Genomic DNA, 12,666 nt, shown 5'->3' on the forward strand with positions numbered 1-12,666 from the left:
CAGGCTTGGCAAAGCCTAGCTCGGCCTAGCCTATTCCCACCTCTAGTCGTAACAAACAAAATGTATCTTATTTTGTTTAAGTAATGCCTTTTAACCAATTTTCCAACTGCCCCCTAACACAAGTTATATGATTCTTTTATAATTCAAAGTACGTATGAGAGTTAAATGATATTTTCAATACTATTGCATTTTAAGAGTCAAATGTAATTAAATTTAACATGGTTCAGTAATATAAGACCTAAACGCTTAATTATACTAAAAGAGACAAATCATCATATAATCTAGGCTTTGTCTAACGACTTTGTCTAACATGCACAAGTGGAGAAAGTCGTCCATGGTGCACAAAAATTAAGGACCTATCAAAATGCACTTATTTATTTGAGATTCTCAAATCCAATTCAATAATGACAAGAACAAAAATTAAGGACCTAATAAAGGTGAATCATTCATATAGGAAATACTAGTAATTAGTAAACAACATAAATTCTAAGCAAAATATATGTTACATGGATCCAAATCTTATTTGATTCTCAAAAATACATTTCAAGGGTGAACAGGAATACTTTGTTCATTCCTGAAAAAGTTGTCTGGATCAACTGCAGTCTTAATCTTAACCAACCTATCAAAATTATTATTGAAGTATTTAGCACCATAAACTTGACCTTCTTGATAACTATTCTTACCAAAACTATTAATCCCAATATCAAGATCTCTATAATTTATATAAGCACTTCTTGGATTCTTTGACACATAAGGTGTCATGAAACTATAAAGTGTCTTAGCTTGTTCCAAAAAACCTAATGTTGCATTAGGTGATGGATCTTTCCAATTCACTGAAAATTGAACTTTGAACAAATCGGTACGGTGAGGAAAGGGAGTTGCATCGGCCGGAATCTTAGCCATTTTTCCGCCATAAGGGTTAAAAACAAATCCAACTTTCCCTAACTCGATCATCTTCTTCCATATCAATTCTAAAGCTTCTTTTGAAATAGGTTTTTGCACATAATCAGATTTTCTCTTACCGGGACTCGCTGAATTAACATTCCTATCCAAAAGACTCTCCGGTTTTGCGCCACTAGTGAAAGCATCAGCATCATTATACCAAATAACAGCATTAATCCAACTTAATTCAATACAATCTTGTTTCTTCAATCCCAAAAGTGGAAATTCTTTCCCCAAAATCTCGACAACTTCATCGGCCCCGCCAAGGAACATAGCAACAACAGAAGCCCTAATAGTTTTTGTTCCTTTAGCAACCTTAGAAGTTATAGGCTGTAAAAGAAGCCTCATAAAAATCCTATCATCGGTAGTCGGAGCAACTTGTTGCCATTGGACAACAAGATCAGTAGCACCCTCATCCAAGGTTTTCTCAATACGAAAAACAGTAACGGTTGCAGGAACCGGTACTAATTTAATAGTGTACGATAAAACAACACCAAAACTAGCACCCCCACCACCTCGTATAGCCCAAAAAAGATCTTCTCCCATTGATTTCCTATTCAAAAGCCTACCTTTAACATCAACAATTTCGGCATCAATAACATTATCAACAGAAAGACCGAATTTTCGCAACATTGTACCATACCCTCCACCACTGATGTGACCACCAACACCAACAGTTGGACACACACCAGCAGGAAAACCATGAACTTTACTCTTTTCATAAATTCTATAATAAACTTCACCAAGTGTCGAACCGGCTTGAATATAAGCAACTTCATTTTTTATATCAACATTGATTGTTCTTAGATTAAACATATCAAGGATGATAAAGGGTGAGTGATTTACATAAGAAATACCTTCATAATCATGTCCACCACTTCTGATTTTGATCTGAATCTTGACATTTTTGGCACAGATAACAGTAGATTGAACCTGTGATGGGTTTTTTGGAGTAACTATGATTAATGGTTTTGGAGTTGAGGATGTGTTGAAACGTGCGTTTCTGATGTAATTTTGAAGGACAGTGGAAAATGAAGGGTTTGTTTGGGGGAAAACAATGTTAGAGATTGTTGGATCAGTGTTGTTTTGTTTGAGACATTGAAGGAAAGACGTGTACAAGGATTGTGATGGTGTTGGTGCTGCAAATGTTGCAGAAAAGAAAACACTTAGAAGAAAAAAGGTTAGAGATATTGGTTTTGTTTTTGCCATGTTTTTGTTTGTAACTGTTTGTGATGAGATGAATAATTTGTGCGGTTTTATAAGTGTATTTTGGTGACACTTTGACTAAAATTAAAAACATTCAAGTTTTGACTTTAGAAAAAAAACTGTTCTCGTGTGGTAACTATTGAACACCATAAATTTTTTAGTTTTGTTTATGGAAAAAAGTAAATGCATTAAAAATAATCCAAAAAAAGAATGAAAATATTCTATATATATATTTTTTCCATAATATCATTTTAATTCCTGGTTCAATCAACATTATACCAAAACTAGCGGGTCAGGCAAGCACGAAAATCTAACTTATGTAAAAAATAAAAATAAATGTCAAGATTTTTGTTTTTTGAGAAAGTAATAAAAGATTTTTGTTGCTAATAAAAAACAACATCAAGGATATTGTTGGTATTATGAAAAATCCACACCAAAATTCATGTATCCTCTTTATATATATATATAGATATATAGATAGATATAGATAGATACAGATAAATTATTTTTAAACATTACTTTTCTTATAAACGACTTTTCAACATTACCTTATAAATCCTTTTTATTTTAAGGATGGTTTTCGACATTACCTTATAAAAAAAATTACCCTTTTTTATGGGAGTTCTTCGAATCAATATTTGATTTCTGTTTTTTTTTTAGTCATAAATTACTCTTTCAATAATCTATTTATGTGATTTGTTCACATTGTTGTCCTCATTTTTACATAGAAATAGAAGAATTGAAGTGATCTGAATGAGAGTTCCCAATCCTATATTTAGAATTGAATGAATAAAATTTTAAAAACAAATCTTCATTGGAGTAAAATACAATTTGATCAAATAACGAATAAATTATCCAAATTCTTATACTAGGAAGATTTACTTTTCGTCTTATCATATGTTTTGTTTAGTAGTATTCATACGCAGTTTGTAATTCATTAATGCATTTACAAGAAGAACACACAATATTGACAATTATATTTAAAATTTGAAAAAAAAGATTGAACATTTTCTACTTCTTTAGATCATCTAACCCGAACAAGCCGAAATTGATGGATAATTCATACAATGGGCATAATAACATTCTTGAAGAATCAAAATTTGTAAACCATTTAACTTTTCATGCTTATTACTAGCTCCATCATATCTTTGACATTGAACATTTTGAATGTTAAGATCATGGTAAAACAATGTTGTACAAATCTCTTGCTTAAAAGATGATATGGTATTTTGCACGTCTGCGATATCCTGTTGGGCTATCTATAAGTTTAATAACATGCTTTAGTATACATATGTTTTAATATGGAATTTAAAAGGCAGATCAAATAAAAGGTCGGGATCTCGCAGCAGGCACACAACAGAGGCTGCTGCAGTTGAGGATCCAAATCGCTTGGCCTATCTATTCTTATCAACAAATCTAACAACTAGAGTTATTTGTTGGACCCGGATTTACCGCAGTTAAAAAAGCATGCAATTTAACGCAATAATTAATCTAATCCATTTATTTCACATCAGACGGTTTAAATCATATATATACTAAAATGATCTCGGTCATCCATTCAGATCGAACGGTTTATACTGTAACTGCGGTGACGCGGTTACATGAGCAAATTTGTTTTCGCTATTTGTTCTCTCCTTGGTTTTATCACGAGTTATATCAACAAGTAAATAAAGTTTTTCACTACTTCATCTACTTTCTTATTATGAGAAGCCAAAATCTTTCTTATTCAGCACATCCTGTAAGAGCATTTGAAGTTTAAAAAATAAAATAGACTAAAAGATATAATAGCATAATTTTTTATAAAAAATGAATAAATTTGGGGGACCATAATTTTTGCTAGTCCCGTTTCTAATTTCGTCCTGAAAATGAGAATTATAAGATCATCTCCAATGGTGAGCATTTATTTTTTAAGTACTAGTACCTAATATGTACTACCATTGGAGCAAAACACAAATGAGTACTTATTAGGTACTAGTTCTACAATAAGAAGTGGTACCTATATAATTTTTGTGGGACCCATTTATAATGTTGTAGAGTTATTGGAGATATGTGTTATTAGTGAGACTCATTTAAAACTTTTTAAGATGTGTTGGGTTAGAGAGATTGAGTACTTATTAGGTACTATTATTAAAAAATTGTAAATAAGTAATGTGTACACATGGATAGCTCCTTCGTGGATGCTATAAGAATCTCATTCCTTAAGAGATGATATTGATGAATGTACCATTGGAGCTTGTATACATTGGTTGGAGATTGTATAGATTGGTTGGAGCTTGCAACAGAGTTGTTAGCTTTCAGGTTAAAGAGTGCTATGCATTGGATCAAAGGATGCATCACGATGATATCCGCAAGTGACACTCTGTATGGAAAAATGGGTATGAAGTTCGATTTTGGACATTGGCATGGAAAGAACATGTTTCTTATTTTATTGTGGAGTGACTTTAAAAATCTTATAGATATGATTAGGTATAGCTACAAATTTGGTGAGGATAATTCTCATTTTGGTGTAACATTTTCAAAAAAAAAATGTTAGACGAACTAGCGCAACCAAATATTTCCAAAAATTCATGAGTTTTTGTGGGTTTTTAAAGTATCCTTCTTAGTTCTATTGATTCCTATATGATATGATGATTCTTTTTATGACATTTTCGGGAATGATCCTTCTGGATTTTCTTGTTTTAAGTCGCAGGTTTCATTATGAAAGAATTGTTACCACAAATCTCACATCTCTGACTCTTGAGTATTGGTAAAAAAATATAATAATAACAAAGTTTTAATCTACTTTAGATTAGGCATGGTACAAAGATATTTCAATTTAACTCGTAAATTGAAACTCACGTTAGACTGTGAAGTAAAATAGTAACTTTGTTAGTTAAAAAAACCAGTACTAACCGAGTATAACCAATTCTGTATGTGTGTTGATGGTGCAACACACATACAGAATGGGTTATCACTGTCTGAATACCCTCAGAAATTATGATCTCTTTTCTAACCTAATAAAGGCGGGATGATCCCTGTTTGAAGCAAAAATTCAATATAAAATGCTACTACTATTAAATAACCAATAATCAAAATCCTTCAACTTTTATCAAATGATGATAGGGCTTAAATTCAAAAACAAAACAAAATTGAACTGGTCTTCATATAAGTCAGCATACAGAAATCAGAATTACTTTCAACACATCTTAAATTCCAGTAAATGCCTTCTTTCCAGCACCACTCGATGATCCAGCTGGGATCACTTTCAAGACGTTGAACCTCACAGTCTTGGAGAGAGGCCTAATGAAATGCACAAATAAAGCCAATCAGCCAAGTATCTATATCAATAAATATAATCAAAATACATGATATTAATTTAATGGACAGAAAAAAAATTAGCCTATTCAGTCTCACCTGCATTGGCCAATGATTACATGGTCTCCTTCCTTAACACGGAAGCAAGGTGATACATGAGCAGGAATGTTAGAATGCCTCTTCTCATATCTAAATAAATATACAAAAAAAAAAAGAATTATAAGTTATGTTTAAGCAAGGTGCAAATCAAAATAGGAAATCATGGTATTAAAGGAGAATACCTCTGATACTTCTTAATAAAGTGAAGATAATTCCTTCTAACAATAATAGTCCTGTTCATCTTAGCACTGTGACAGGTTCCAGATAAAATACGGCCCCTGATGGAAACATTGCCGGTGAAGGGGCACTTCTTGTCAATGTAGGTTCCTGTTTTGAAAATAAATAAATAAAAGGCATTCGATTAGAACCAGAAATAAACAGTACACACATTCAGAAATAAACAACTAAATCATTCGGTATGGATTAATAAAAGAATAACAAGATGATGACATGACACAGGCAATGATGAACATTGTTTCAACCATGGATAGGTCTCTAACCAAAAGACAGATTTTTAAAAGTAAAAAACCTTCACATATTATTTCATTTTCTAGTTAATACAATTTGCAACTATTTACAATAATGCAAAACTTTCAGTGTATTTAATCTATATTAGAGTCTAGATACATCAAACTTTCAATGTATCTAAAAAGTAAATCTTTTCTTATAATTAGGATCAGAGGGAGTAGTACAATAAATCTTCGATATAGATATCGAAAGTGTATTAATAAATGTTAAAATAAATCGATACACAATTTATTTAATCATATAGCAACAACTCTACCTAAAGTTATCCGATAAATGCAACAATGTAAAAATTCTAAGGATTAAACAATTAAACACAATGACTTAAGCTAATAATTGACCTACAAAACTGATTATTTATAATTCATAGTAACAAAAATTTGATCCACTAAAATAACACAAACCTTCAATGGCATCTCTGGGAGTCTTGAATGAAAGACCAATGGATTTCCAGAAGCGATTTCCACCTTTTCCAGGTCTCTTTCCCTTTCCAGATTTCTTCGAGCTGCGAAATTGAACAAAATATCAAACAAATACACATCAATATCAGAACGAAAAGTGAACAAAAAAAAAAACAATAAATAATTTTGGAGTATTTGATTTAATCTACCTTAGAAACACTTTTGGTTGCTTCAAATAAGCCTTCTCAGTCTGAAAAACAAAAATTCAAACACAAAAAACAAAAAAAATCAATGGAAGATCTAAACAGAACTAAGAACAAACTGATTGAAAGTGAAAACGATTCAAATGGAAGACGAAGAAGTTACTTACCTGTTCAGCCATGGTGGAAGTTGAGAGTTTCGCAGAGGAAAATGAAAAACCCTAGTTTTAGCCGCACTCGTCGAAAAGCCTCTCTATCACTCTGAAGTTTGATGAAAAATGGTGAAACCCTAATTTTATTTCGGTGTTTTACAATTTTAGTGGATCAGAACAGAAATGGCTCGGGTATCTTTGGCCCAAAGGAAAATAATTAGTTAAATGCTGGGAAATATAAAATATTACCTACACCCCCATTCTTTCGATGTTTCCACTCTCCGCCCACTCTTTTAATTTTTAAATGGGCAGTAACTAATAAATAATATGGAGTAATTGTTAAACTATATTTTTTATGTCCCAAAATATAAGTAAAAATTGGTCAACATTTTTTTTAATGGAGATGCATTGACAATATAAAATAATTTTACACGATCATCCAATAAAAAATCATCAATTTGTCGTGTCATATTAAAAAAGTGGAGTGATGTGGCAAAAACAGGTTGACAGTGTAAAATTATTTTACACTGTAAGTGCATATTTCTTTTTTCCAACAAAAATAAATGTATTTAGTCCAAATTTTTAACCAACTATATTAAAGAAAAAAATGACTCATTTTTACATATATTTTATGACAAAGATTTTTTTTTTTTTTGTCGAGATAATCTCTCACCTCCAACTTTTTTAACTTATAAGTCAAATACTTTACCTACTCGCTCCTCCACTCATATTTGTTTGAAACCACATTTATCTAGATTGGTGATTTATCAACCAAGATTGAGGGAAAAAAATTCTCCATTTCCCCCTTCATACTTTGTTGATTCATATTTTTTGACAACCATCATTGCCTTTGTTGGAATTGCCTTTGAATTGATGGATTGAAGCAGAATTTGGTGTTGCTGCTATCTACTGTGCATGAGGCGCAACTTTTGGAACATGAGGCGCACGTTCAACCCTGGTCACTGCCTTCTGCGCATAGGGCGCAGCTTTCCTGCGCATGATGCGCAAAACACAACTATATATGGTTGTGTTGTTTTGTTTTGTTTTGTTCAGCCGTTAGGAAGAGAGAGAAAAAGTGAGGTTTTTAGAGTTTTGCTTCCAACATGAAGGCTAGAGTGTTAGAGGGTTTCTCTTGGGTAATCTCTAGGGTTGGGGAAGTGATTGTAACACCTTAGAAACACTTATTGATTGTAACACGCTTTCGGTAGTTTTAGCTTTTGTGATTATTGCTCATTCATTTTGATTTGGTTGCTTCAATTCATTTGCCCCACACACTAAAGATAGTTGGTTCTACTACTGGTTATTGATGTAGTTTTCGGATCGAATTCACAACAGCCTTCCATATGAATGTTTATTTTACTCAATTTTTAAGTCCGCCTTTAGAATGATAGGTGCGGCTAAATACTGATGGATTGGGGAAAGGGAATAGAGTTAGGTGTGGTGGGATCATTAGAGGGAGTAGTGAAGAGTGGCTTGGAGGATTTATTTTGTGCTAAGCGAATGGAGTTTCATTATGAGATCGATTCTCAATTGGTGGTGACAATCCTTACTAGTGGTGATAATTTGAGTCCCTCTTGTAGTTTGATGCAAATAATTCATGGCTGGTTCAACATGATTGGGAATTTAAAGTTGAACATAGTTATCATGAGGACAACGTTGTTGATGCCTTGACTAGTTACGGTTTGTGATCCAGGTGCTTCTTTGATTTTTTTTACGAGTGATGTCCTAATTTTATAAGTCATTTGTTTGATATTGATATGTATGGGGTTTCTACCCCTCGACTAGTAGCCGTATAGTTTCTTTTTTCTCGGATCTTTGACCCTCTTTTTCATTAAAAAAACAAAACTTAACAAATATCCTTGCAGCACAAGTTAACTTACCCAAAATCAAAATACCATTTTGTCGCTGACATTAAAACATTTTAGTATCACAAATTCACAATATCTGATACTTCTTAATAAAGTGAAGATAATTCCTTCTAACAATAATAGTCCTGTTCATCTTAGCACTGTGACAGGTTCCAGATAAAATACGGCCCCTGATGGAAACATTGCCGGTGAAGGGGCACTTCTTGTCAATGTAGGTTCCTGTTTTGAAAATAAATAAATAAAAGGCATTCGATTAGAACCAGAAATAAACAGTACACACATTCAAAAATAAACAACTAAATCAATCGGTATGGATTAATAAAAGAATATCAAGATGATGACATGACACAGGCAATGATGAACATTGTTTCAACCATGACCAAAAGACAGATTTTTAAAAGTAAAAAACCTTCACATATTATTTCATTTTCTAGTTAATACAATTTGCAACTATTTACAATAATGCAAAACTTTCAATCTATATTAGAGTCTAGATTTCAATGTATCTAAAAAGTGAATCTTTTCTTATAATTAGGACCAGAGGGAGTAGTACAATAAATCTTCGATATGGATATCGAAAGTGTATTAATAAATGTTAAAATAAATCGATACACAGTTTATTTAATCATATAGCAACAACTCTACCTAAAGTTATCCGATAAATGCAACAATGTAAAAATGTTAAGGATTAAACAATTAAACACAGTTCTAAGAATGATTTGCTTTCGGTTATAAAATCAACATGCAAAAAAACAAAGTTCTAATATAGTGTTTGCAGAATATTCACAATTAGAGGTGGGAATAGGCTAGGCCGAGCTAGGCTTTGCCAAGCCTGAGCCTGGCCTGTCAAAAAATCGAAGGTCTGAGCCTGGCCTGTGGCCTATCATAGGCTTAAATTCTAGGCCTGAGCCTGACCTTTTGAAAGTCTGATGTGGCCTGTTAGCCTGTTTAAAAGTCTATTTCATATGAACATATTTAAATAAATAATTATATTTATTTTGAAATATACTTATGAACTAATAAAATAATGTTTCATTTGATATTTTAGAGAATTTGACTATATATGTCATCATATTTCAATTCTAGTTTATAATAATACATTTATATATGTTAAAAACTAATGTAGATTAATAAACTTAAATTACTTAAAAAGTTAATAGATTTATAATTTAATCAAAGTATAAATTTTAATATATAAATAATAATCGTAATAAAAATATTATTCATGTTAACTTAAATAGGCCGGCCTAGTAGGCCTCAAAGGCTTTTTTAATGGCCTGCGGCCTGGTCTTTTTAGCTAAATAGGCTTATAAAAAAGCATTGGCCTGTTCTATTTAAAGAAATAGGTTGGCCTGGCCTGAGCCTATGTAGGCTAGGCCTTAAGGCCATGTAGGCCGGCCTGGCCTGTTTCCACCTCTATTCACAATGACTTAAGCTAATAATTGACCTAAAAACTGATTATTTATAATTCATAGTAACAAAAATTAGATCCACTAAAATAACACAAACCTTCAATGGCATCTCTGGGAGTCTTGAATGAAAGACCAATGGATTTCCAGAAGCGATTTCCACCTTTTCCAGGTCTCTTTCCCTTTCCAGATTTCTTCGAGCTGCGAAATTGAACAAAATATCAAACAAATACACATCAATATCAGAACGAAAAGTGAACAAAAAAAAAAACAATAAATAATTTTGGAGTATTTGATTTAATCTACCTTAGAAACACTTTTGGTTGCTTCAAATAAGCCTTCTCAGTCTGAAAAACAAAAATTCAAACACAAAAAACAAAAAAAATCAATGGAAGATCTAAACAGAACTAAGAACAAACTGATTGAAAGTGAAAACGATTCAAATGGAAGACGAAGAAGTTACTTACCTGTTCATCCATGGTGGAAGTTGAGAGTTTCGGAGAGGAAAATGAAAAACCCTAGTTTTAGCCGCGCTCGTCGAAAAGCCTCTCTATCACTCTGAAGTTTGATGAAAATGGTGAAACCCTAATTTTATTTCGGTGTTTTACAATTTTAGTGGATCAGAACAAAACTGGCTCGGGTATCTTTGGCCCAAAGGAAAATAATTAGTTAAATGCTGGGAAATATAAAATATTACCTACACCCGCATTCTTTCGATGTTTCCACTCCCCACCCACTCTTTTAATTTTTAAATGGGCAGTAACTAATAAATAATATGGAGTAATTGTTAAACTATATTTCTTCTGTCCCAAAATATAAGTAAAAATTGGTCAACATTTTTTTAATGGAAATGCATTGACAATGTAAAAGAATTTTACACGATCATCCAATAAAAAATCATCAATTTGCCGTGTCATATTAAAAAAGTGGGGTAAAGTGGAGTGATGTGGCAAAAACAGGTTGGTTATTGGTTGACAGTGTAAAATAAATTATTTTACACTGTCAGTGCATATTCTTTTTTTCCAACAAAAATGAATGTATTGGTCCAAATTTTTAACCAAATACATTCAAGAAAAAAATGACTCGTTTTTACTTATATTTTATGACGAAGATTTTTTTTTTGTCGAGATAATCTCTCACCTCCAACCTTTTTAACTTATAAGTCAAATACTTTAGCTACTCGCTCCTCCACTCATATTTGTTGAAAAACCACATTTATCTAGATTGGTGATTTATCAACCAAGATTGAGGAAAAAAAATTCTCCACCCCCCCCCCCCTCATACTTTGTCGATTCATATTTTTTAACAACCATCATTGCCTTTGTTAGAATTGCCTTTGAATTGATGGATTGAAGCAGAATTTGGTGTTGCTGCTGTCTAATGCGCATGAGGCGCAACTTTTGGAACATGAGGCGCACGTTACACCCTGGCCACTACCTTCTGCGCACGGGGCGCAACTTTCCTGCGCAAAACACAACTATATATAGCTGTGTTGTTTTGTTCGGCCGCCAGGAAAAGAGAGAAAAAATGAGGTTTTTAGGGTTTTGCTTCCAACATGAAGACTGAAGTGTTAGAGGGTTTCTCTTGGGTAATCTCTAGGGTTGGGGAAGTGATTGTAACACCTTAGAAACACTTATTGATTGAATCTCTTGTTCACGGGAAGAGATTCGGGAAAAAGGTAGATTTAGGAGAACTCTAAATCTTGTAACTCTATGAATCTCATTGTAACCAAGTATTTTATTGATAGTGGAACGGAGAGTTCTCTCTCCCCGAGAGTAGGTTGATTTTAATCAATCTGGGTAAACAATTTCGTGTTATTTATCGCTTTCGGTAGTTTTAGCGTTTGTGATTATTGCTCATTCATTTTAATTTGGTTGCTTCAATTCATTTGTCCCATACACTAAAGATAGTTGGTTCTACTATTGGTTATTGATGTGGTTTTCGGATAGAATTCACAACAGCCTTCCATATGAATGTTTATTTTACTCAATTTTTAAGTCCGCCTTTAGAATGATAGGTGCGGCTAAATACTGATGGATTGAGGAAAAAAGAGAATAGAGTTAGGTGTGGTTGGATCATTAGAGAGTAGTGAAGAGCGGCTAAAAGTGTATTGAAGTGAGCTTACAGAGTGTGTGAAAATAATTGTTGGATGAGATACAAGAATGAAAAGAGATGTGTCATCCAAAAAAGAGTGGAAGGAAACAATTACACCATGCACAGTTCCCATTCGCTTGGTGCTTATGATATATTTATAGTCATTCAATATGTGGAAACTGTTTGGTAAAAAAAATAAAATTGTGGAAACTGTCCAACGTGGGAGGAAAAGGAAAGTATAGTTTTGTTGATTAACTAAGGTGGCTTTTGAAGGAGAAGGGCATAATGTATCCGGAAGTTTGGATGCATGCAACTTATATATTATTTTTTCCAATATTTTTTAGATTGAAAATTATTGTCCGGTATTATTTTAATGTAAAAATCCATCTCATCAACTCACTTCATTGAGAAATTAGGTAGTGGCTCTACATTTGGCCTAAGGAGCTTGTGATTCACCACAAAGACGAGTGCTTAAA

The 12,666-nt window shown here is 32.7% G+C and overlaps 3 protein-coding genes across 3 annotated transcripts; all 3 read right to left on the reverse strand.

The window, feature by feature from the left end:
• Positions 1–511: 511 nt before the first annotated feature.
• On the reverse strand, positions 512–2,167 carry LOC123923996 (berberine bridge enzyme-like 21). Its single transcript, XM_045976750.1, has one exon. The coding sequence runs from the start codon at positions 2,149–2,151 to the stop codon at positions 544–546; it is 1,608 nt and encodes a 535-aa protein (XP_045832706.1). The 5' UTR covers positions 2,152–2,167; the 3' UTR covers positions 512–543.
• Positions 2,168–5,178: 3,011 nt separating this feature from the next.
• Positions 5,179–6,996, reverse strand: LOC123923950 (40S ribosomal protein S11). The gene is made up of 6 exons (XM_045976702.1): positions 6,838–6,996; positions 6,677–6,717; positions 6,471–6,571; positions 5,724–5,868; positions 5,542–5,631; positions 5,179–5,427 (listed from the first exon to the last, which is right to left on the reverse strand). The coding sequence occupies exons 1-6, from the start codon at positions 6,847–6,849 to the stop codon at positions 5,334–5,336; spliced, it is 483 nt and encodes a 160-aa protein (XP_045832658.1). The 5' UTR covers positions 6,850–6,996; the 3' UTR covers positions 5,179–5,333.
• A 1,619-nt stretch (positions 6,997–8,615) lies between these two features.
• LOC123923951 (40S ribosomal protein S11-like) lies at positions 8,616–10,704 on the reverse strand. The gene is made up of 4 exons (XM_045976703.1): positions 10,564–10,704; positions 10,403–10,443; positions 10,197–10,297; positions 8,616–8,906 (listed from the first exon to the last, which is right to left on the reverse strand). The coding sequence occupies exons 1-4, from the start codon at positions 10,573–10,575 to the stop codon at positions 8,755–8,757; spliced, it is 306 nt and encodes a 101-aa protein (XP_045832659.1). The 5' UTR covers positions 10,576–10,704; the 3' UTR covers positions 8,616–8,754.
• Positions 10,705–12,666: the final 1,962 nt, after the last annotated feature.

Source organism: Trifolium pratense, linkage group LG4 (genome assembly GCF_020283565.1).
Source record: "Trifolium pratense cultivar HEN17-A07 linkage group LG4, ARS_RC_1.1, whole genome shotgun sequence".
Taxonomy (NCBI): Eukaryota; Viridiplantae; Streptophyta; class Magnoliopsida; order Fabales; family Fabaceae; genus Trifolium; species Trifolium pratense.